We start from the raw sequence: 27017 nt of genomic DNA, 5'->3' as shown, positions 1-27017 counted from the left end.
GATCCGAGCAGCGCGGGCAGCGGCTAGTCTATCCCAGGGTCACCTGATCTGGCCAGCCAACCACTGCTATCGACGTGTAAGGGTACCACGTCATGCTGGGTGGAGTGCAGAGTCTCCTGGCTTGTGATTGGCTCTGTTTCTGGCCGCCAAAAAGCAAAACGGCGGGAGCTGCCATTTTCTCGAGCGGGCGAAGTATTCGTCCGAGCAACGAGCAGTTTCGAGTACCCTAATGCTCGACCGAGCATCAAGCTCGGACGAGCATGTTCGCTCATCTCTAGTCAGGGTCAATTATTGGATGTTTTAGATGCTATCTTGCTTCATTCTGTCACTCTGTCATGGCCATGCTGTTGCCCATAATTTTGGCATAATGGTGCATTTAAGCAGCCTCAGAGGCATTCATGCATGCTACCCCTGCTGTTTCCTGTCCATTTCCATGGTGTTTTCATCCTTTTCTGAGGTTCCCAGGTGTTTGGCCAAGCTTCCCTGTGCAGAGCCTTGGTCCCCTTGAAAAATGCTCGAGTCTCCCATTGACTTCAATGGGGTTCGTTATTCGAGACGAGCACTCGAGCATCGGGAAAAGTTCGTCTCGAATAACGAGTACCCGAGCATTTTAGTGCTCGCTCATCTCTAGATAGAAGATAGATAGATATGATTGATATGAGATAGATAGATAAATAGATATATATATGAGAGATAGATAGATAGATAGATAGATAGATAGATATAAGATAGCTCTGGTGTGATTGGTCAGCAGCAGGCGCTTGTGGTAAGGTGACAGGAGGAAGTCCCACCCTCCATCTTGCTGATTGTAGGTTTTTGAGAGCTGTTAACCCTGGTTGCTATGGGCCAAAAGAGGTACTTAATGAGGACCGAAGCAAAATATTTTGAGGAATGATTTTTTGACGGTTACACTTTTTGGCCCGCAAAGTCCCACCACACGTGTAGCATTGTCCCACCAGGCTCACCACATCTCCAACACATGTCAGGGACAGAAGGGTAGAATGTATGTAAAATTGCCCGGACCCAGTACCACCTTGCTATTATTTTATAATTTTTCTCTTGAGCGGTACATGCCGAAGAGAGTTTATGAGTGAAGACATACATTTTCTGTTTGTCTTGCTGAGTAAGTTATGTGCTTATGTCCTGTTGCCATTTGTCTACATAACCGGGACCCCCAGGATGCAATTCCTCCTGTAAGATGGCATAAATCTGAGAAATTACGTGTATGGGTGGAGAAGGGGAGCTACACAATTCCTCAAATCCGGTGAGAGGGGAAGTAAATGCCACCTGATCTGCCTGAATGCGTATGTACAACTGCAGCTGTGAGTGTTCTAACCATGAGATGTGGGCATCCGGGAATTGAGCGCACAGGTCATTGTATGAGGGGAGGGCGCTGTCGGTTAGGATTGTATGAAACCATGGGTCCTCGGATGACCGCCAAATGAGGAAGGAGTCCTTGCCAAGTCCTGGGGGTAACTGCGGGTTGCCAAACAGAGGGGTAAGTGGCCGGGGGTGCAAGAGAGGAGACCCCTGCGGAGCAATCTCTGCCACAATGTCATTGCGGCGCGAGCAAGATGAGCATGTCTTCCTAAGTTCTTTACTGCATCTCCAGGCACCCACGGAAGAATTTTCAACGGAAGTGCGGAAGAGAGTTGAGTCTAAAGTTGAGAGTCTAAAGTGACCCACTGCTTAGTGTTGGAATGAAAGGTCTAATCTAGAAAAACGCTGGAGTACCGCTGCCCAGTGACACACCTGCAAGTCAGGGAGACCCGCTAGACCGGCTTATTTAAGATGGGTCAGAATCTGCCACCCTTACCATGGGTCTAGAGCAGTGGTGGGAAATCTATGGGTGGCACTCAGAGCCCTTTCTGTGGGCACTCAAGCCATCGCCCCAGGTGTTGACATAACTGCTTTATCTTTGGAAGTCATCCTGCTGGATCCACCATTCTTCCTGCACAGAGAGACCCTGGAGAGAAGCTACAATGAGAGTCTGAATTTGTCCTCCTTTATTCAACTGGTGGCCTCAGGGACCGATACGTTTGAATGATGTGGAAGAACTGGTAGCAATAGGTTGCAGCTTAAAATGCCATGTTGGCACTTCACGGTAATTAAGTGAAATTTGGTTTCCAGCTTGGGCACTCTGTCTCTAAAAGGTTCGCCATCACTGGTCTAGATGAAGCGTAACATTGCAGATTGGAGTCGTTTGAAGAAAGAAGAAGGAGGTAGCAGGAAGCGCGGCAATATGTCCATTTTAAGGACGCTGATCCGCCTAAACCAGGATAATCTCTTTTTTTTCATAGGAGGCCAGGTCAATCAGGGTTTTGAGGATTTTGGACTTAGATAAATTTATTTTAAAATTATTCATACGACTGTACCGGCCAAACTCATGTAGTAGTGACGGGAGGGTGATACAGGGTTGGGAGATATATACAAGAAGATCGTCAGCGTATAATACTATTTTACATTGCCTATCAACGCACTAGTGCCATGTATATTTGGGTTCCCCTGTATCGCCACAGCTAGATGTTCCATGACAATGATATATAAAGTAGATAATGGGCATCCCTGTCGTGTACCGTTATGAATGGGCAAAAGAGTGGACAGGGCACCATTAATCTATACCTGGGCAGAAGGCCTGGTGTAGAGGGCAGCAGTTTTCCCCAGGAAGCTAGAGCCCATGCCCAGTTGTCTGAGTGTGGCCTGCATGAAGCTTGAGTGGACCCGATCGAAAGCCCTTTCGGCGTCTATGGACAGTAGACATAGAGGGGCTTTAGAGGTTTAACCCGTGATTTCAGGGTTAGGTTTTTATTGAGGTTATCCCGGGCCTCGCAGCCAAGGACAAACCCCACCTAGTTGTTATGAATAATGGAAGGGAGTAAGGGACCTAATCTATTCGCCAAAATTTTGGAGTATAATTTAACATCTACGTTGAGTAGTTATATAGGTCTGCAACTGCCTGGATTTACTGGGTCTTTACCAGGCTTTGGCAGTACACTAATATTTGTCATTAGCATCATTCAAAAAGTTTATTTCAGAAGGAAGGAGGCCATAGATATACTTAAACTATATACAAATAAAAATGTATGTCAGTAAAAAAAAAAAAAAGCAGCTACTGCTTTACTGTGTAAAGAAATTCAGGTACTGTCACTGCACTATAGTACCATACAAGGATAAAGTGGAAATTAGTACTGTCACTGGCCTTGTACCTTACATACACATGCCGTTCTTCAAACTTCCCTGAAAATGGCAATTATTAATTAGTCCTGACTGACCCTGTCTCAATAATATATATATATATATATATATATATATATATATATATATACATATATATATATATATATGAAATTAGTAAGTACTGTCAATGGAACTTTAGGAACAGATAGAAACAGTTAACAAGGACACTGCAATATATACAGTTCCAGTGACTACAGACACTGCAATTTAAAAATATATGGATCCAGTGAACACAGACACAGCAATTTAGGAATATAATGTTGTAAGTTAACAAAACACTTCCATTTAGGAATATAGAAATGCAGTAAATTATCTCTAATTTTATACTACTTCAGACTACCATGAAATGGGCAATTATTTCCATCTGTCCCTCACAGCCAGCCTTCTCTCCTTAATAGCCTACCTGTCCTAAAAAGGACAATTATAAAATTATTAAAAGAAACCTACCATCATGGATCTACCTAATAAGATAAATTTGATTCATATACTGTGCCCCAGACCTATTCTTTTTTCATTTAAACTTCTATTGCTCTATAACCTACTTAAAATTATATATATATCAAAAAATCGTGGCACTCCAAATTCTTGTGAAAAAGGAATTCTTTTATTCCAAAAGTGCAGCGTTTCAGCTCCCATATCTGGAGCCTTTCTCAAGCCAAATGAATGTGATACATACAAACTTTTTATAAGGAAGTGATATCATCTCAAACATGTGCATAAATACAGTTAATTCAGTGTATGTCAATAGCAAACATTATTTCATAGTACAAAACAAGTGTAGTTAATTGCATATAATTGAAAATACCTAGAGAACTCGACACTCCTATCCCTCTCAGACTCACTGCATTAACGTTCCTGCTTGCCCAGTGCGCATGTGTCACTACTCCGTGTATGATTAGATGACACACCCACATCCTGTCATATTAGTCATAGCCCTCTGTATGTAAGGAGAGGAACCTCTACTGGTGGAAGTAGCTCCAGTGCCATCTTTAGTAAGGGAACCTCTTCTAAACATGCAATATATACAATGTAATGTCAAAGCGGGATATTTGGTGAATAAACCAACACTTTATTAGGTCATACTATAGGGTAAGGACCTTAGCTAGGGCATGTGATTCAAATGAAATCACCTAATGGTTGAATCCACGATCACTGCCAGGAGGTTGCAATGCTGAGAACAGCCACATGGTGGCGTCCTACACAAACAGCAACTTAATGCTTCTGTTCCTTCCAACCCAAAATGTGTTTTGTATACCGAATATAAATCACTTATTCCCACAATGATAGCACTCCCTCAGATCTACAGGGCTCGCAGTTCATAAAGGCAAGATAATTTCATCAAAAGTACCAAACATAAAATCAAATAAAAAAGTCCAAGTCTTTCTTGAGTGTCGAGTTCATCACAACAGTGATTGCAAATGTATTCATTTTGTGATCTAAAAACTGAAAACAGTTCCAAAATATTGGAATTATTTACATATCACATCTGGTATACACCAATCAGAATAACATAAGGACCTTGAGTAGTCTAGAGAATTGCAGAGATTGAAAAATCAACATTGAGACCCCTTGGTTTCAGCGTATCTAACCTTTTTATCCATTGTAATTCTTTTGTTTTAAGAATTTTTTCTCTGTCACCCCCCCCCCTACGTAAAGGAGGGACATGGTCAATCAGAGTGAATTTAAGATCTCTTTCTTTATGTTTCATGTCAAGAAAATTCTTTGACACAGGTAAATCCTTGCGTCCCTTTCTAATCGTATAGCAATGTTGATTCATACCTGTACGGAACTCTAGAGTTGTCTCTCTTACATATAATTGGAGGCAGGGACATTGAAGCACGTAAATTACATGGTTAGACTCACAGGTAAGAAAAAACGAATATCAAACTCGTCACCTGTGACTGGATGTGTGAATTTTGTACCCTCATGTATGAACAATTGATACAACTCACACACGGAAAACTACCGAGCCTGGGTTTCCCTATGTGTGTTTGGATACCAACTTTTGAGGGACCCACATCACCTTTCACCAGGAGATCCTTTAAATTCTGTGGCCTCCTGTATAACAAAAGAGATGGTTGTGAAAATTCTGAAATGTTACTGTGACAACTCTGTAAAAGGGGCCAGTGTTTTTTTATGATTTTGGCAACATCTTGACTGTTCTCTGTATAGGTACTCACTAATGGGATTCTCCTCATTCCTGTCTCCTGTTTGTTGATTTGTAAAAGTTGTTCCCTTGGTAGAGATAAAACTTTTAACTTGTGTTTCTTTAATAACCCTCTAAGATAATTCCTTTTCTTAAACCTCTCACACATGGCATCCAGAGCATTATAGAAATTAATTCTCGTCACTTACGATACGCTTGACACGCATAAGTTGACTTATCAGTAAACTATTCACAGTTTTTCTTGGATGTTCACTCTGAAAATCAAGCAAAGTGTTTTTATCTGTCAGTTTAGAAAAAACATCAGTCACAAATTTATTATTTATTAACTCCACCAACACATCAAGAAATTGTAGATTTTGTCGTGAATGAACCATGGAAAATTTTACCGTGTGATCCATCTCATTCAGTGCATCAAAGAATTCTTTCAATCCATTTTCTGACCCCTTCCAATTTACAATCACATCACCTATGTAACGCCACCACTTATAGTACCTGACTATAGTGGGGCTTCACATAGATTTTTTTCTCTTCCAAAATTTGCATGTAAATATTGGCATATGAAGGGGCTACATGAGACCCCCATCTCCGTACCTTGTAACTGCATAAAAAAATTGTCACGAAACAGAAAATAATTGTACTTCAGGATTAGTTCCAGTAACAATAACAGAAACTTTTTACATTCCTTTGAGTACTCAGAGTTATCTATCACAATAATGACAGCCTCTATGCCTCTCTCATGATCTATTGATGTATAGAGGCTATTTACATCAACTGATACAAGAATTATCTCATCCTCAGGACCAATCACTACCTGAGATAATTTAATGAGAAAATCTGTAGTGTCTCTAATATAGGATGTTGTTGACTTATCAAAATCTCTTAAAATCATGTCCAGGAAAAAGACTAATTGACTATATATCAAATCAATCCCAGAGACTATTGGTCTACCTGGTGGATTGACCAAGGACTTGTGAATCTTTGGTAACACGTATATGATCGGAGTTCACGGCTCATCCACTGTCAGAAACCTTTTTGCATCCTCATCGATGATTCCTCCCAAAACTGCATCATCGAGAATAATTTACATTTTTCTAGCTATATCAAACTTTGGATCTCCATTCACTCTCTTATATACTCTAGGGTCATTCAATTGTCTCTCAATCTCCGCAAGATATTTTTGAGTATCCATAATCACAATGGCCCCGCCTTTATTGGCTGATTTTATGGTCAATTCTTTATCACTGGCCAACTCCTGAATTGCTTGCAATTCAGTCGTTTTTATGTTGGGATGTTTAAATGCTCCCATTTCAGTTCTACATTTCAGCAATTCCATATCCCTTTTTAGTAGCCGTGATGAATGCTTCAATAGCAGGTGAGTCCACAAGAGGGTTGAATAGACTCTTGTTACTCAATCCCAAATCCTTTAAGCATAACTCTGTTTCCTTCGAGGGGACCCTGCACTGTCTGTCCAGCGAACCAGTATTTAAGTTTAATATTTCTATAGAACCGAAATAAATCAACCTCTAACTCAAAACCAATTAGTTGTGGCCTTTGGACACAAAAAGTCAATCCTTTTTGTAATACATTCATTTGTGTCTCTGTAAGTGATTTGAAAGATATATTTACCACTATGTTTTTTTTCATATTTTCTTCCTGGTGCCTCTCACATTCGGTGTTTTCACCTTGTAGACCTTGTATCGGCAATAATTCCTTCCTCCCCTTCTGATGCGCCTTCTGCCGATCCCGAAGGGCCCGGGGGATCTCCTAAAAAAGAAGGTGTAGACTTCTCCACACTGTCGTCAGTACATATATCTCCTTTAACAGATTTTTTATCAAACTTCTTCCTTTTCTTTGTAGCATTAGTATATCTGTAATAATGAAAAAATTCCAGCTGCAAATGGCGTCCACGTGAGGATAAAACACTGTTTCCTTTATTCAAAAAGTATTAAAAAAAGGTATATGATGAGGACAAACAGCCTATAAGCATGGCAAAAACTCGTACAGGGTAGTGAGGAGACCGGGAGCTTATATGAGTACGACTAGTACTAGACGGAGTCTGAGGTTGTTGAATTTCTTCAGTATATTAATTCCAACGACATGCATCTCCGGTTCACACATGAATTATCTAAGAACATAATACACTACTTGGATATTACACTCATGGGTACCCCACATGTCAGCATTGAACCCTACTCCAAACCAACAGCTCTTAATTCCACACTTAATGCCTGCTCATGTCACTCCAAACATGTCATTAAAAACATCCCTGTTGGAGAGATGATACGTACTAAACGGAACTGTCATATAGAGAATATCCGAGATGGATGCTAAATAGAGCACAAAACATAGTGGAGAAAATTCCTAGAAACAAGCTACTAATAGAAAACACCAAACACAAACAACACAAACAACAGGTCACATTCTCCACCACCTTCAGTTTACAATATCAACAGATTACTCATATCGTTAACAAACATCTTCCCATCCTCTATACAGACAATGATTTGGCTTCCATACTTCCAGATAAAATCCAATGTGTGGCTAGAAGAGCTCCCACACTAGGCATGCAACTATCTCCTAGCCTATTTACATTGAACAATCCTACATCTAACACTTGGCTAGACTTACAAGGTTTTTTTAAATGCGGCCATAAAAGGTGCATTTGCTGTAACTTTGCTGCTCCTAACAAATATTTTACCTCTGCACGTACTCAACAAACAAACAAAATATGTAGCTTCATTAAAGGGGTATTCTCATCTTGGCACTTACATTCAGTTTCATTAATCTGCCATATATAAACATTTCTTCAATTGGATGTTATTAAAAAAAATGTTCCTGTGTGAAGATAATTTCGCATAAATGTAACCATGTTGTCCCTTAGAAACGAGATAGCTTCCTCGGATACGGCCACGTCTGATAGATTGAGTGCACAAAGAAACAAAAGGTTATTGTATATAAAATGTCTGGGAGTTACTACATGTCGCACAGCCGTCCTGTGGTAATGATCGGTGAATCCTGGTGGTTTGGCAGGACTCTATAGCGCAAGTCTGGCCACCGCTGCCAGAGTATGACTTGGTCGTATCCGAGGAAAGTATCTTGTTTCTAAGGGACCATATCACTACAGTTATGAGAAATTATCTTCACACAGGAACATTTTTTTTAATAACATCCAATTGAAGAAATGTTTACATATGGCACATGAATTTTATTAAATGTAAATGCCCAGATGGGAATACCCCTTTAACTGCAACACAACATATGTAATTTATCTTATTACATGCACCAGATGTGACATTCAATATGTGGGCTGCACTACCTGTTCTCTAAAGACGAGAATTCGTCGTCATATATCAGACGCCAGTAAACCAGAAACAATTAATGCTTCTATGGTCTCCAAACATTTCCAAAATGTTCACCAGGGAGATTGTACAGGACTCTCAGTTACGGCAATCGAAAGAGTTAAGCGCCCTTCCAGAGGGGGGGATCACAGAAGGAAACTCCTCAATAGAAAAACCTTCTGGATCTTCTCGTTACAAACCCAAATTCCGGAAGGTCTAAATAAGAAACAAGATATAATATATCAATATTGATACCTTTCTCTTGCTATGTTCACCACTAACATGTTGCTGCCATAATTGCCATACTCTCTCTCTTTTATCTTGTATATTTCAGTACTTTTAATATGATTATGTATACCTGTGTTAAAAAATCAGCCTGTCTATCTCGCCATGGAGCCTCACGTGACCTACAACACCGCCCACTCCTGTATCATGTGATACTAGTCGTACTCATATAAGCTCCCGGTTAGTAGTGACAGGTTAGCCATGACTAAGGAGATGTTTCTCTGAAACGCGTAGGCTATTACCCGTCTCCTCACTAACCTGTACGAGTTTTTGCCATGCTTATAGGCTGTTTGTCCTCATCATATTCCTGTTTTTAATACTTTTTGAATAAAGGAAACAGTGTTTTATCCTCACGTGGAAGCCGTTTGCAGCTGGAATTTTTTCATTATTATATTTCTTGTACTTGGAGCCTCAGTATCCGTGCTCACGGGACGTCACATTTGCATATGCCTCCATGCATCCAGGTGAGCTGACTTTTCTTCTCTTTGCCAATTTTTGTATTACTGTGCTTGGTCGTGCACACCTGCATGTGATTATACTACAGAACATAACATGGAAACACAGGGTAGTGAGGCAGCGTGCCTCACCGATCTAAACGATTATTCTCAACGGACGAATAAAGCCGAAAGCATTTTTCAATTAGATCTGTCAGCACCTGAGACTAAGGATTTTTTTAACTTGAAAGCGAGTATGTTTCAATTGGAGGACAAGCTAAGCAAGGAACTGAAAATTTGGTGGGATTTTACAACCCTAAAGTCCTATCTGGACAAGGACATGATACCCAGGGGGTTACGTATTCGAAAAATCCCAACCACCGCTTATAAGGTAATTTTCTCCAAAATACTGCTTGTACCACGTGCCATACCAGAAAGGCAGCGGGAGATCAAGGAGGTAAATAAGTGGCTCAAAAATTGGTGTAGGAAGGAGGGTTTTGGGTTCATGGAGAACTGGACTGACTTTTCTGTTGGCTACAGGCTCTACAGTAGGGATGGGCTGCACCTCAATGGGGAGGGGGACGTTGTTTTAGGGGAAAAAATGGCTAGAAGATTGGAGGAGTGTTTAAACTAGAGACCTGGGGGGAGGGCAACTACACTTGTGCAGGGCAAATAGACAGTGTACATAGAGAGCTGGGAAGAGTCATAGTCCATGGGGGAGGAAGGGGGGCTGGAATGAGATTGGGGAATAAGGACAAAAGGAATACGGACAGGGAAAAATCATAAAATTGTATGTACACAAATGCCAGAAGCCTCACAAACAAAATGGAGGAACTGGAACTCTTGATGGTGGAGCGGAAATATGATATAGTGGGTATCAGCGAGACATGGCTGGACAGTAGCTATGACTGGGCTGTTACTATAGATGGTTATAGTCTTTTTAGAAAGGATCGTATAAATAAAAAAGGTGGAGGGGTTTGTTTATATGTGAATTCTCGCCTCAAGCCCGTCCTGCGAGATGACATCAGTAACGCAAATGTGGAGTCCCTATGGGTGGTGTGAGACACTGAAGGGGTTAACTGTGGATGGGCGGTATGTTTCCCCTAGGTTTTGCTATTATGCAAGGCCTTAGTGCTGAGGTTGGGTGTCCAGCACCTTGGACACAGGTGATGGGAGCAGCCCAATCAGTCTTTTTTTTTTAAAACCGCTCAGCAGAGCTGAGAGTGTTCTCTCTCTCTGGAAGGAGGCTGGAGAGCACACAGCCCTGACCTCTGTGTCTGGAGCAGCCAAGTGATTTTGTATAGTGGTGAGTTAGTGAACACCTGTATAGATAGCACCCTGACGGGTAGGATTTTTTGTTTATTTAATGCCTGAATGTAAAGGCTGTTTTATTTTGCTGCTACAATAAACGCAGGCGAGACCTGTTTGGACTAAACCTTGGTGTCACTGTCTTGAACTGCATCACAGCACCCCGCTACCACGGTCTCTACTGGGCCAAATCTCCCACATATGGTGCTTCGGATTGCGGGCAGTTCAAAAGACACACGCCTGAAAGGCTCGCTACATCCTGCAACATTGCATGGCCTGGGTGAAAGCAGCAGGCAAATTGCAGGATACAGCCAAGATGGAGGACTTTATTAAAGCCATGCTCCAGCAACAGGAGGAGAGATCCCGCCAGCAGCAGGAGGAGGCCAGAGCTAATCGGCAGCAGCAGCAGGAAGAGTCCCAGGCTAATCGGCAGCTGCAGCAAGCCATGCTCCAGCAACAGGAGGAGAGGTCCCGCCAGCAGCTAGCCATGCTCCAGCTGCAGGAGGAGAGGTCCCGCCAGAAGCAGGAAGAGTCCCGAGCCATGTTCCAGCTGATGATGGAAAAGTTTTCTGGCATTATGGCAGCACCGCAAGCGATGACTACTGAGGGGTCCCATACTGGTTTGCAAGGGTACCCGGTTGTCCAGCGTTGTGCACGGGCTGCAGTACAAAAGGCTTTACAAAAAATGACGACGACCGACGACGTGGAGGCGTATCTCACTGTGTTCGAGCGAGTAGCTGAGCGAGAGGAGTTACCAGCTGAGCAGTGGGCAGATGTCCTGGCACCGTTCCTGACAGGCGAATCACAGAAGGCCTACAACGACCTGAGTGAAACGGAGGCCCGTGAGTACCCCCAGCTAAAGGCGGAGATTCTGGCTCGTCTTGGGGTTACTGTTCAAGTTCGTTCCAGCCGTGTCCACCAGTGGGCTTACTCAGAAAAACTACCCCCACGCTCCCAAATGCATGACCTGATCCATCTTGTCCGGAAGTGGTTACAACCAGAGGACTGCACCCCAGCACAGATGGTAGAGAGAGTGATTCTCGACAAATTCACCCGTTCTCTGCCCTCTCGGCTCCAGAGGTGGGTTGGACAGGCCGGTCCCACAAAAGCTGAGGAACTCGTGTCCCTAGTAGAGAGGTATCGGGCTACGGAGGACCTTCTACTTACCTCTCCCACACGAAGCAGTGCCACTGACAGGGTCACCAAACCAGCTGGTAAGACTGCTACTGCAGAAAAGGGGAGACAGGTCAGGTTGGGAGGCGGTTCATTGGGGGGCGTGGATACCCAGAAACCCAGTGAGGCTCGTGAGAGAGGTCATGGCCGTATCCAGTGCTGGCGGTGCCATGAAATGGGCCATATTGCTGCCAACTGTCCACTGTCAGTGGAGCCAATGGATTGCAACCAGACCCGGCGAGTGTCACTGTTTGCCCGGCCGGTTCTGGCGGCCGAGTCAGTCACGGATGTAGAACCCCAAGTGTGCATGGTCACAATCGGTGGTCACACAGTGGAAGCCTTGCTAGACTTAGGGAGTCTGGTCACCCTGGTGCGGGGAACTTTGGTTGATCCTGGACTGTACAGCGGGCGGAAAGTGGGAGTGTTGTGTATACATGGGGACACTCGCGAATATCCCACTGCTGTCATCAACCTACATACCCCTTGTGGTACTATTACCCATGAAGTGGGGGTGGTGGGGACCCTGTTTCATGAGGCTATTATCGGCAGAGACTTACCGGTGTTTTGGGACCTCTGGAGACGAAGACCCACCTCAGGTGCTGTTGCAGATAATGGACGTCAGGTATGTCCGGCCTTGGCCCCTGAACCCTTTGAGGCCGGTGTACCCACACCAGCAGTAGGGGTGACCCCATGTGATGAATTCTCTCTCCTAGAGGTCCTAGCTGGTGAGGTCAAGGGCCACGAGGAGGTGGCCGACATGCCGAACTTTAAGTTTTCCCGGTGAGAATTTTGGGGCTGCACAGCTACAGGACCCTACCTTGTTTAAAGCACGGGAGAATGTTAAGGTGATAAATGGGGTACTCCAAATACCAGGGGCTGACAAAATATACCCCCGAATGGTGATTGTTGGGGAGCTGTTGTACAGGGTCGACCAGATACGGGGTGAGGAGGTTGAGCAACTTGTAGTACCCCAATCTCACCGTAGGCTGGTGCTAGAGTTGGCACACAAACATGTGCTGGGAGGGCACTTAGGTGCTGAGAAGACCTGGGAGAGGATCCTGCAGAGATTTTTCTGGCCCGGGGTGTGGGAGGAGGTAAACCGGTATTGTAGCTCCTGCCCTGAGAGTCGACTTACTGCCCCGGTGTCCCACTTCAGGAGTCCTTTAGTCCCGCTACCAATCATAGAGGTGCCATTTGAACGGATTGCAATGGATCTGGTTGGCCCCATAGTCAAATCCTCAAGGAGGCACCAATACATCCTGGTTATCCTGGACTACGCTACGCGGTATCCCGAGGCGATTCCATTAAGGAACACCTCCTCCAAAAATATTGCTAGGGAGCTGTTCCAGGTATTCTCACGCACAGGCCTCCCCAAGGAAATCTTGACTGACCAGGGTACCCTATTCATGTCTAGGGTAATGAAGGAGATGTGTAAGTTACTGCAGGTTAAACAGCTCCGCACCTCTGTGTATCATCCTCAGACAGATGGCCGAGTCGAGAGGTTTAACAAGACCTTGAAGGGGATGCTAAAGAGGGTGGTCAGCAAGGATGGGAAGTACTGGGATTGTTTGTTGCCCTATTTGATGTTTGCCATACGTGAAGTTCCCCAGTCCTCCACAGGTTTCTCACCCTTTGAGATGTTATATGGCCATTCCCCACGTGGGCTTTTGGATATAGCCAAGGAGACCTGGGAACAGGAGAGGACCCCCTACCGTAGTGTGATAGAACACGTCTCCCTTATGCAGGACCGCATAGCGGCGGTAATGCCCCTTGTAAAGGAGCACATGACAAGGGCACAAGAGGCCCAGTCTAGGGTCTACAATAGGTCAGCCAGACTCAGGACCTTTAACCCAGGAGACAGAGTGCTAGTTCTGGTGCCCACCGTTGAGAGCAAGTTCTTGGCAAAATGGCAAGGACCATATGAGGTCATGGAGAAAGTAGGGGAGGTAACCTACAAGGTATCTCAGCCGGGGAGGAGGAAACCCGAACAGATATACCACGTGAACCTCCTAAAGCCATGGAGGGAAAGAGAGTCCCTGATGGCCGTGGGAGTAGAAAAAGCGTCTGTCCCCAAGAAGGGGACACCGGAGGTAGGTGTACCCGATGCCAAGGTGCCTGAAGTACGGATCTCGGAGTCCCTCTCCAGGGCTTTGATTCAGGAAGCAAAGGAGTTTGTGCTCCGAAATGTGGATGTGTTCTCTAAGTTACCGGGACGTACTTCAGTCATCAAGCATGATATCATAACCGAACCCCACATCCGGGTACACCAAAAACCCTACCGGGTCCCTGAAGCGTGCCGGCTTGCCATATCCGAAGAAGTCAGGCAGATGTTAGACCTGGGGGTTATCGAGGAGTCTAAAAGTGACTGGTCGAGTCCTATTGTGTTGATTCCCAAACCTGATGGTTTCCTACGGTTCTGCAATGACTTTAGGAAGTTGAACGAGGTGTCCAAATTTGATTCTTATCCCATGCCCAGGGTTGACGAGTTGATAGAACGACTTGGACAGGCTAGATTCTTCTCCACCCTTGACCTGATGAAAGGGTATTGGCAGGTAACCCTTACTGACAGGGCCAAAGAGAAGACCGCTTTTGTTACTCCTGATGGGCTTTTTCAGTACGTGGTACTCCCCTTTGGGCTACATGGGGCTCCCGCCACATTCCAGAGGTTAATGGATCTCGTCCTAAAACCTCACCGGAGATATGCCTCGGCCTACCTGGATAACATCATAGTTTATAGTAACGATTGGGAGATTCACCTGGCCAAGGTGCAAGCAGTGGTAGACTCCCTGAGTGCAGCAGGGTTGACAGCGAACCCCCAAAAATGTGCACTGGGTCTGGAAGAGGCCCGTTACCTGGGGTACCATATTGGGCGAGGTGTCATCAAACCCCAAGTAAATAAAGTGGAGGCGATCCAGCAGTGGCCACGACCTATGAGCAAGAAGCAAGTGCGGGCTTTCCTAGGCATAGTGGGCTATTATCGCCGATTTATCCCCGATTTTGCTACCATAGTGGCACCCCTGACTGACCTGACCAAGGGTAGCAGGGCGGTGATGTTAAAGTGGAGTGAAGAGGCTGAGGGGGCGTTTCAGCTACTTAAGACGGTTTTGTGCGAGGGACCGGTACTGATCACCCCTAACTTCACCAAGACTTTTATTGTGCAGACTGACGCTTCTGACGTGGGCTTAGGGGCTGTCCTGTCCCAAGTAGTCGAGGGTGAGGAACATCCTGTGACATTCCTGAGCCGCAAGCTCACACCTCCTGAGAAGAACTATAGCATAGTTGAGAGGGAGTGCTTGGCGATAAAATGGGCTCTGGAATCCCTGAGGTATTACTTAGTAGGGCGACAGTTTACACTAGTGACCGATCACTCTCCCCTCACCTGGATGAGTCAGGCCAAAGAGAGGAACGCCAGGGTCACAAGGTGGTTCCTAATGTTGCAGAATTTCAAATTCACGGTAGAACATCGAGCAGGAAAGCTGCATGGGAATGCCGATGCCCTGTCTCGTACCCACTGTCTGATGGCCAAAAGTGTTCGCCCCCACAGGGTCAAACAGAGGGGGAGGGTATGTGAGACACTGAAGGGGTTAACTGTGGATGGGCGGTATGTTTCCCCTAGGTTTTGCTATTATGCAAGGCCTTAGTGCTGAGGTTGGGTGTCCAGCACCTTGGACACAGGTGATGGGAGCAGCCCAATCAGTCTTTTTTTTTTAAAACCGCTCAGCAGAGCTGAGAGTGTTCTCTCTCTCTGGAAGGAGGCTGGAGAGCACACAGCCCTGACCTCTGTGCCTGGAGCAGCCAAGTGATTTTGTATAGTGGTGAGTTAGTGAACACCTGTATAGTTAGCCCCCTGACGGGTAGGATTTTTTGTTTATTTAATGCCTGAATGTAAAGGCTGTTTTATTTTGCTGCTACAATAAACGCAGGCGAGACCTGTTTGGACTAAACCTTGGTGTCACTGTCTTGAACTGCATCACAGCACCCCGCTACCACGGTCTCTACTGGGCCAAATCTCCCACAGTGGAGATAAGAGGAGGGAAAAAGAATAATAAAATATTACTAGGGGTTTGTTATAAGGCTCCAAATATAATGGAGGCAGCAGAGGAAATGCTGATAAGTGAAATGGATGCGGCTTCAAAGCAAGGTGAAGTACTTATCATGGGGGACTTCAATTACCCAGATATTGACTGGGGGGCAGAAACCTGCAGGTCCTTCAAAGGCAGCAGGTTCTTGTCAACAACAAAAGACAATTAGCTGTCGCAACTAGTCCTGAAGCCAACAAGAGGGGGGGCACTGCTGGACCTTATCCTTACCAACAGACCTGATAGGATATCAAAACTACAGGTTGGGGGGAACCTGGGGAATAGTGATCATAATATCATTGATTTTGTATTACGCTTTACTAAGAGTGTTAGTGAAGGGGCAACCAACACTCTAAACTTCAGGAGGGCAAATTTTCAGCAACTAAGGGAAGGCCTTAAAGGCATAGACTGGGATAATGTTCTCAAAGACAAAAGCCCCCCCAAAAATGGGACTTTTTCTCATATATTCTGAAAAAGTCCTGTGAGAAACACATACCTTATGGGAAAAAGCATAAAAGGAACAAGAAAAACCCTATGTGGCTAACTAGTCTTGTAAGGAAAGCAATAAGCGAGAAAGATAAAGCGTTTAAGGTGCTAAAACGTGAAGGTAGCGATGAGGCATTAGAGGATTATAGAGAGAAAAATACATCCTGTAAAAAGCAGATAAAGGCCGCAAAAATAGAGACTGAGAGAAATATTACCAGGGAGAGCAAAAATAATCCCAAAATATTTTTCAAGTATATAAATGATAAGAAACTAAAAACAGAGAGTGTGGGTCCCCTTAGAAATAACATGGGGGTCATGGTGGAAGGAGATGAGGAAAGGGCCAATCTACTGAATGTCGCCTTATCAACTCTCTTTACCCAGGAAAATCCCTTGGTGGAAGACACAATGAGGAATAATGTTAATTCTTTTTATAATGTCAACAGTTTAACCCAGGAAGAGGTACGGCGCCGCCTCGCAACCACTAAGATAGATAAATCACCTGGGCCAGATGGCATACACCCCCGGGTTCTGCATGAATTATGTACGGTGATAGACAGACCGTTATTTTTAATATTTGAAGATTCACTTAGGACTGGTTATGTTCCACAGGAATGGCGCATAGCAAATGTGGTACCAATATACAAAAAAGGATCAAATAGCGATCCTGGAAACTACAGACCCGTGAGTCTAACTGCTGTGGTGGGGAAAATATTTTAGGGGTTTATCAGAGATGCTATCCTGGAGTATCTCACTGTGCACAACCTTATAACCCAGCGTCAGCATGGGTTTATGAGAGATCGGTCCTGTCAGACTAATCTGATTGGTTTCTACGAGGAGGTAAGTTCAAGACTGGATCTGGGGGACGCTGTGGATGCTGTATATCTGGACTTCTCAAAGGCATTTGACACCGTGCCACATAAAAGGTTGGTATATAAAATGAGACTGCTGGGAATAGGAGAAAATCTGTATTTGGGTAAGTAATTGGCTTAGTGATAGAAAACAGAGGGTCGTCATTAATGGCACATTCTCAGATTGGGTTGATGTTACCAGTGGAGTGCCACAGGGGTCTGTATTGGGGCCACTTCTTTTTAATATTTTTATTAATGACCTTGTAGTGGGTTTACACAGTCAAGTTTCAATATTTGCAGATGATACTAAGCTGTGTAAAGTAATAAATACTGAGGTCGATAGTCTAGTATTACAGAGGGATTTGTGGAAGCTTGAGGAGTGGGCAGAGAAATGGTTGATGAGGTTTAATGTAGATAAATGTAAAGTTATGCACTTGGGCCATGGAAACAAAAAGTATAATTATGTTCTAAACGGTCAATTACTTAGTAAAACTGAAGATGAAAATGTTAAGATTGGGTAACACAAAAGACAGGGGATAGTGTGCCTTGAGCTTGCCCCAACCTCTGTCCCTTCCTATAGCCCCCCCACGCTAAACCGTGGGGCGACTACTTGAAGACTCGAAATGCACTGATAAGTGTGGAAGGGAAACACAAACAGACTGACAAACATAAAACACAAAAGTATAGTAAACTAGCCGGATTCACAACGAGAGGGTATGTCAATAGCAAAATCAGTAGGCAAAGAGTCAATGTCAAAAAACGAGCCGGGGTCATAACGATACAGATACAGATACAAAGCAAGTCAAACCTAATGCTGAGAGCGAGTGGAGAAGGGATTTCAAACACTGGCACAGGTGACAAGTGAAGCTGCAATTTATGCAGCCAGAACTCCACCTCCAGAACCTGATAGGAGCTGGACAGCTTCTGGGAATTAACCCCTCATGGTGCAGAACAACCAGGCACCAAGCATAGGTAGCACAAGTCCCTGCAGTTCCGAACACAACTCCTAGACAGCGCGAGATCTTAGCAGCCGCTGCCCGGGACGAGAGGTGGAGTTTGCGCGGATACGCGCTGGGGTTCGGAGAACGCTGCTGGAACCACCAGAAGAACCAGAAGTCCCAGTATTTTCCCTAGCGGACCTGACAGAAAAGGACTTGGGGGTATTGGTGGATGGTAAACTTAATTTTAGTGACCAGAGCCAGGAGGCTGCTGCTAAAGCAAATAAAATAATGGGATGTATCAAGAGAGGAATAGATTCTCATGATAAAGACATAGTTTTGCCCTTATACAAATCCCTGGTCAGACCACACATGGAATATTGTGTACAGTTTTGGGCACCAGTGTATAAAAAGGATATAGTAGAGCTGGAACGGGTGCAGAGGAGAGCAACCAGGATTATTAGGGGAATGGGGGAACTAGAATACACTGACAGATTAAAAAATTTGGGATTATTCAGTTTAGAAAAAAGACGACTGAGGGGAGACCTCATTACAATGTACAAATACCTGAACGGACAGTACAAGGATCTCTCCAAAGATCTTTTTATACCTAGGCCTGTGACCAGGACAAGGGGGCATCCTCTACGTCTAGAGGAGAGGCGATTTTACCATCACCATAGACAAAGGTTCTTTACTGTAAGAGCAGTGAGACTGTGGAACTCTCTGCCGCAGGAGGTTGTTATGGCGGACTCTATGTACATGTTCAAGAGAGGCCTGGATGCCTTTCTGGAGAGCAAAAATATCACGGGTTATGGGGATTAAACATTTATTTAATTCTTAAAGGTTGGACTTGATGGACTTGCGTCTCCTTCCAGCCTTATATACTATGATACTATGATACACCAGAGTTCCTGAATGAATGGAATACCATCCTATCTGCATGTTCTTCAAATTTAATGCGTCTAATTATACGTTACGAAGAGTCAGCGTTGGAGCATATCCATACACAAATAAAAGATCTACAAACTGAGGTACAAAAACATGCAAATAATGATGAATTCAACAATCTCGACAAAAAACTCAAAGAAAATATTTCCAAATTAGAAGAAACCATAATGGACACCAAGAAGACTAAATTTAAGAGAGATACACAGGACTATGCCCTAAATCAAGTGTACGACTGGTGCAAGTATAGACAACAAAATAGACCTAAATCAATTCTAAAATACAATAAAAATCACCAACAAAGACGAACAGAGAGCAAAGTCAGCTTTTCGGACACAGAAATGGAAATGTCAGCATACACGTCAGATGAATGCTCCGACTCTTCCGCTACGTCAAATTATTCCAGCACTAAAAATAAGAATACGGGAACGAAAAAAACAGAAAGTAAAAAACAGAAAAAATCAAAAAACGCCGAAGGAGTGGACGCAAGCACAACACCAAACCGTTATCCCCTGAGACAAAAATGAATATCTCACCAGTAATAAATCTTTCCAGCTACATAATATCCACAGAGCAAGAGGAAGTGCTCTCAAAGGGGTTAAATTTCTCTCCCAACACAAATTTTGACATATTTAAAACCCTTCTAGATGTCAACAAGCTTGCTAGAAATATAACAATAAAAAAGCACTTTCATGACATCGACTTAAATACAGTAAACTCACCTACACCGTCTGAAACAAATGTTGGTGCCCCTACGTTATCCTTAAACAGAGACTTTAATTCGTTTATGGATCAATTCCACTTGTTAACTTTTCGTCAACTTAATAGTGAAACAACAAATATAATGGAAAATGATCCTAACCGCACGTTTACCACGCGCAATGCTTCTTTTTATCCCATACAATCGCGGTCAACGGCTTTAGATGTGTTTCAAGATAAAGTTGAAAAAGATCTTATAAAGCTTCATAACTCATGCAAGATGAACAAAATGCCTGACAACCTAAGTTGGAAACAGAGAAAAGCTATACGCGAGATAAAGGAGAACAAGGACTTACTAGTACGCAAAGCGGACAAGGGTGGAGCCATCATCCTCATTAATGCGGGACTTTACAAAAAACTAAACGAGGAAATTCTTTCTGAAACATAAGTTTACAAAAAGTTAACATCTGACCCTACTGTCAATATACAACACTGTTTGAAGAAATTGTTGGAATGTGGTGTTAAAATGGGGGCCATAACACAAAAAATTGCTGAGTATCTTTATGTTGAATACCCCGTCACACCGATATTCCACTCTTTTCCCAAAATACATAAACAGGTATTCCCCCCTCCATTCAGACCGATCGTGGCCGGCATTGGCTCGCTCGGGGAAAAACTCAGTGAATGGGTGGATCACCTTCTTCAACCTCTGGTCACATCCCTCCCAGGATATATTAGGGACTCCAAACATGTAGTTGGATTATTTGATGGCTTTGAGTGGAAAAATAATTATTACTGGCTCACTTGTGATGTCATTGGGCTATACCCATCACTTAATCATGAAACTGCCGTTACAAGTCTTCACTCCTTTTTGAATAGATTCAGTGATTACCCAAATGCCATTCAAGAATTTATGATCTTAGCGGTACAATTCCTGTTGGAAAATAATTATTTTTCATTTGATAAGGAATTTTTTGTGCAGAGATGTGGAGCAGCAATGGGGGGCAAATGCTCCCCATCACTAGCCAACATATACATGGCCACATGGGAGGAACAGTTTCTCTTCACCGTGGACAATCCCTTCCTCTCCCGCATCAGGTGGTATGGTCGCTATATCGATGACCTCCTCCTGGTGTGGGAGGGGACGGAGTCTGAGGTTGTTGAATTTCTTCAGTATATTAATTCCAACGACATGCATCTCCGGTTCACACATGAATTATCTAAGAACATAATACACTACTTGGATATTACACTCATGGGTACCCCACATGTCAGCATTGAACCCTACTCCAAACCAACAGCTCTTAATTCGACACTTAATGCCTGCTCATGTCACTCCAAACATGTCATTAAAAACATCCCTGTTGGAGAGATGATACGTACTAAACGGAACTGTGCAGACACTGCAACTTTAACTCAAAAAATTTACAAAAAGAAGGAAGACTTGTCATATAGAGAATATCCAAGATGGATGCTAAATAGAGCACAAAACATAGTGGAGAAAATTCCTAGAAACAAGCTACTAATAGAAAACACCAAACACAAACAACACAAACAACAGGTCACATTCTCCACCACCTTCAGTTTACAATATCAACAGATTACTCATATCGTTAACAAACATCTTCCCATCCTCTATACAGACAATGATTTGGCTTCCATACTTCCAGATAAAATCCAATGTGTGGTTAGAAGAGCTCCCACACTAGGCATGCAACTATCTCCTAGCCTATTTACATCGAACAATCCTACATCTAACACTTGGCTAGACTTACAAGGTTTTTTTAAATGCGGCCATAAAAGGTGCATTTGCTGTAACTTTGCTGCTCCTAACAAATATTTTACCTCTGCACGTACTCAACAAACAAACAAAATATGTAGCTTCATTAACTGCAACACAACATATGTCATTTATCTTATTACATGCACCAGATGTAACATTCGATATGTGGTCTGCACTACCTGTTCTCTAAAGACGAGAATTCGTCGTACAGGACTCTCAGTTACGGCAATCGAAAGAGTTAAGCGCCCTTCCAGAGGGGGGATCACAGAAGGAAACTCCTCAATAGACAAACCTTCTGGATCTTCTCGTTACAAACCCGAGTTCCGGAAGGTCTAAATAAGAAACAAGATATAATATATCAATATAGATACCTTTCTCTTGCTATGTTCACCACTAACATGTTCCTGCCATAATTGCCATACTCTCTCTCTTTTATCTTGTATATTTCAGTACTTTTAATATGATTATGCATACCTGTGTTAAAAAATCAGCCTGTCTATCTCGCCATGGAGCCTCACGTGACCTACGACACCGCCCACTCCTGTATCTTGTGATACTAGTCGTACTCATATAAGCTCCCGGTTAGTAGTGACAGGTTAGCCATGACTAAGGAGATGTTTCTCTGAAACGCGTAGGCTATTACCCGTCTCCTCACTACCCTGTACGAGTTTTTGCCATGCTTATAGGCTGTTTGTCCTCATCATATTCTTGTTTTTAATACTTTTTGAATAAAGGAAACAGTGTTTTATCCTCACGTGGACGCCGTTTGCAGCTGGAATTTTTTCATTATTATATTTCTTGTACTTGGAGCCTCAGTATCCGTGCTCACGGGACGTCACGTTTGCATATGCCTCCATCCATCCAGGTGAGCTGACTTTTCTTCTCTTTGCCGATTTTAGTATATCTATGATCCACATCATGCCAGTTGTAAATTTTACCTTTTTTATAATCCTCCAAATCTCTGTACCATTTTCTCCTCTTCACTTCCTCTTGCTCTGTCCTCAATCTGGCCACATTATTATTCACACTCCTAATGAATTTTTCAAAGTCCTGTTCTGTCAATAGAGATTGTAAAATTCTATCTAACTCCTGTATATGCTTATCAATGTCCACAATTTCTTTTTGTAAATACTCCATATTCAGTAGAATTACTTCCAACAAATATTTGTTTGAAATTTGCTCTAATTTGTCACAAAAAAATTTACTCTGTGAAAATAGATTAGGTTTCACGGTAGATCTCATGCCTCTTGGGATTCTTTTATTTTTGTAATATTCATTAAGGGTCATCAAATCCACGTTTAATATCATCTTCCTTTTTGAATCTCCTTCCCTCCTCCTCTTCAAATCCGAAGTTGAGGGTTTGTTCAGGAAGGTCGCCTCTCCATCAACTCCTTCAAGGATCCAAAAAACAGCAAAATTTAAACTATGTTGTGCAATGCTGAAAACACAAATACAGAAAAATTAAAACAATTCAGCTGCACCAGTTAAGAAAAAAATCGGGTGCTCAACCTTCAGGTTTGTTAAATCCTTTCACATATAAAAATCAAAAAATGGTGGCACTCCAAGTTCTTGTGAAAAAGGAATTCTTTTATTCCAAAAGTGCTACGTTTCAGCTCCCATATCTGGAGCCTTTCTCAAGCCAAATGAATGTGACACATACAAACTTTTTATAAGGAAGTGACATCATCTCAAACATATGCATTAATACAGTTAATTCAGTGTATGTCAATAGCAAACATTATTTCATAGTACAAAACAAGTGTAGTTAATTGCATATAAGTGAAAATACCTAGAGAACTCGACACTCCTTTCCCTCTCAGACTCACTGCATTAGCTTTCCTGCTTGCCCAGTGCGCATGTGTCACTACTCCGTGTGTGATTCTAATATTGCTTTATCTGTTTTCAGTTTTTAGATCACAAAATGAAGACACTTGAAATCAATGTTGTGATGAACTCGATACTCAAGAAAGACTTGGACTTTTTTATTTGATTCTATGTTTGGTACTTTTGATGATATTATCTTGCGTTTATGAACTGTTAAGCCCTGTATATTTGAGGGAGTGCTATCATTGTGGGAATAAGTGATTTATATAGACCATATTAGGTATACAAAACACATTTTGGGTTGGAAGGAACAGAAGCATTAAGTTAGTGTTTGTGCAGGACGCCACCATGTGGCTGTTCTCAGTATTGCAACCTCCTGGCAGTGATCGTGGATTCACCCATTAGGTGATTTCATTTGAATCACTTGCCCTAGCTAAGGTCCTTACCCTATAGAAGTGATGGCGAACTTTTTAGAGCCTGAGTGCCCAAACTTCAACCAAAAGCAACTTATTTATTGCAAAGTGCCAGCCCAGCAATTTAAGTAGTCATTTATTTCTCCTTGTTCTCCGACAACTTTCAATCGTTCCGCCTCCTGAAAACACCAACACAGTTTGCCTATCATTGTAGGAAAATTCTGTAGGAAGATTCTTTGAGTCCTGTCTGGTGAACATCATGCTGGGGTGATGGTCTGGGTGCCCACAGAGAGGGCTCCGAGTGCCGCCTCTGGCACCCGTGCCATAGGTTTGCCACCACTGCCCTATAGTATGACATAATAAAGTGTTGGTTTATTCACCAAATATCCCGATTTGACATTACCTTGTATATATTGCATATTTAGAAGAAGTTCCCTTACTAAAGATGGCACTGGAGCTACTTCCACCAGTAGAGGGGAGGATCCTCACCTCACATACAGAGGGCTATGACTAATATGGCAGGATGTGGGCGTGTCATCTAATCACACACGGAGTAGTGACACATGCGCACTGGGCAAGCAGGAACGCTAATGTAGTGAGTCTGAGAGGGATAGGAGTGTCGAGTTCTCTAGGTATTTTCACTTATATGCAATTAAAGGGGTATTCCGATCTGGGCATTTACATTTAATTAAATTCATTTGCCATATGTAAACATTTCTTCAATTGGATGTTAATAAAAAAATGTTTGTGTGTGAAGATAATTTCTCATAAATGTAGTCATGTTGTCCCTTAGAAACCAGATAGCTTCCTCGGATACGGCCACCTCACATTCTGGCAGCGGTGGCCAGACATGGGCTATAGAGTCAAGCCGGACCACCAGGATTCAGCAATCATTACCACAGGACGGCTGTAGGACATGTAGTAACTCCCGGATATTTTATATACAATAACCTTTTGTTTCTTTGTGTAATCCCTCCAGCAGAGGTGGCCGTATCCAAGGAAGCAATCTTGTTTCTAAGGGACAACATGGCTACATTTATGATAAATTATCTTCACACAGGAACATTTTTTTTAATAACATCTAATTAAAGAAATGTTTATATATGGCAGATTAATAAAACTGAATGTGAGTGCCCAGATGAGAATACCCCTTTAACAACACTTGTTTTGTACTATGAAATAATGTTTGCTATTGACATACACTGAATTAACTGTATTAATGCATATGTTTGAGATGATGTCACTTCCTTATAAAAAGTTTGTATGTGTCACATTCATTTGGCTTGAGAAAGGCTCCAGATATGGGAGCTGAAACGTAGCACTTTTGGAATAAAAGAATTCCTTTTTCACAAGAACTTGGAGTGCCACCATTTTTTTATTTTTATATGTGAAAGGATTTAACAAACTTGAAGGTAGAGCACCCGATTTTTTTCTTAACTGGTTCAGCTGAATTGTTTTAATTTTTCTGTATTTGTGTTATTTCAGCATTGCACAGCATAGTTTAAATTTTGCTGTTTTTTGGAGCGATGATCACTATGGAGGAATCTTTTCTTTTATTCCGGAGTTTAGTGGATTCACTGATCAGGATATCCAGAGGATCCTTTTTTTTTTTTTAAAGATCTTTATCTGATCTTTATTTCATCAATGAAAAATACAGACTTTTATATACATTTAGCTACCACAAACAATAATGCATAATTTCATCTAAATACATAATCTGTGCGTTTTTTTCCCCTTTTTTTCCTTCCCTTTCTTTTCTCCCTCCCCCCCCCCCCCCCTCAGTACATAGTACAAGCACATGGTACAATAAATTCAACCCACAATGTAACAAAAATCCCATGGTTCAATAGATCATTAATATCAATAGATCAATAATCATTATATTACTTTGAAAACCATCAACTACATATATTCATCTGATATTTCCCCTTAAACAATACATACCTAATAACCCCCACCCCCCAAGGACAAGAACATATCCGATGAAGGAAAAGGAGGACCAGAAAAAGAGAGAGAAAAGGAAGAAAGGAGAAAAAAAAGAAGAAGAAAGGAGCTCTCTGTTTACTCATATCCCCCACCCCCTCTCCTACACTCCCCCTGCTGTTTCCATATAGTGCAACCACTTATACCATTTCTTATCCCATACCACTCTACTTTCTTTTGTCCTCAAGGACATTCTTTCTAATTTGATCATTTCCATAACACTCTGTTTCCACATTTCGATTGTTGGTGAGGTATCCTTAATCCACCGTTTTAGGATTACCTTCCAAGCCAAGAATAGCAATTGAGATATAATTTTCTTAGCACATTTACTCAGTTTCTTTTTTCCAAAATATCCCAGTATAGCCAACCATGGATCCTTTGATAATGATTAGAGATGAGCGAACATACTCGTCCGAGCTTGATGCTCATTCGAGTGTTAGCGTACTCGAAACTACTTGTTGCTCGGACGAGTATTTCGCCAGCTCGAGAAAATGGCATCTCCCGCCGTTTTGCTTTTTGGTGGGAGACTCTGCACTCCACCCAGCATGACAAGGTACCCTTACACGTCGATAGCAGTGGTTGGCTGGCCAGATCAGGTGACCCTGGAATAGACTAGCCCCTGCCCGCGCTGCTCGCGTCATTCTCTGTCTGGATGCCGCTAGGGAGAGAGCTGCTGCTGGTCCCGGAAAGCGTTAGGCTGTTCTATTAGAATAGTGTTAGGCAGGAGTGATTCTACAAGAACCCAACAGTCCTTCTTAGGGCTACAATAACGTTTTATTTTCCTTTTTTTTGGTTTGCTTGCGGCTGGGCTTGCTGCTATTAGTAGTGCAGCTAGTACCATATTGTGAGTAATTTACAATTTATTAGGGGTTTGATTTGAATTAGGCAGAGTCTGCAGTTTTTTTTTTTTTTACGTTTATTTCTTTTTAGAACTCCCAGTAATCTGCCAAAGCAGTGTGCTTTGAGTGTGGGCTAGAAAATAGCCATAGGAGAACCCCAACGGCTTATTTAGGCCTACAATAGCGTTATATTTTCCTTTTTTTGGTTTGCTTGTGGCTGGGCTTGCTGGCATTAGTA

The 27017-nt window shown here is 42.8% G+C and overlaps 1 protein-coding gene across 2 annotated transcripts in view; it reads right to left on the bottom strand.

Annotated features, from left to right (window-relative positions):
* Positions 1–27017, bottom strand: part of SLC22A2 (solute carrier family 22 member 2) — a 524556-nt gene that overhangs the window by 473999 nt on the left and 23540 nt on the right. Inside the window, exon 2 of one of the 2 annotated variants that reach the window (XM_072140991.1) lies at positions 5593–5658. The exons of the other annotated variant lie outside the window; for it this stretch is intronic. Within the exon in view, the coding sequence (XP_071997092.1) occupies positions 5593–5658 (66 nt within the window). The remainder of the gene's footprint in view (positions 1–5592; positions 5659–27017) is intronic. 2 annotated transcript variants of the gene reach the window in all.

Source organism: Engystomops pustulosus, chromosome 3, assembly GCF_040894005.1.
Source record: "Engystomops pustulosus chromosome 3, aEngPut4.maternal, whole genome shotgun sequence".
Classification (NCBI taxonomy): domain Eukaryota; kingdom Metazoa; phylum Chordata; class Amphibia; order Anura; family Leptodactylidae; genus Engystomops; species Engystomops pustulosus.
This window is presented reverse-complemented; position numbering and strand designations above follow the sequence as displayed.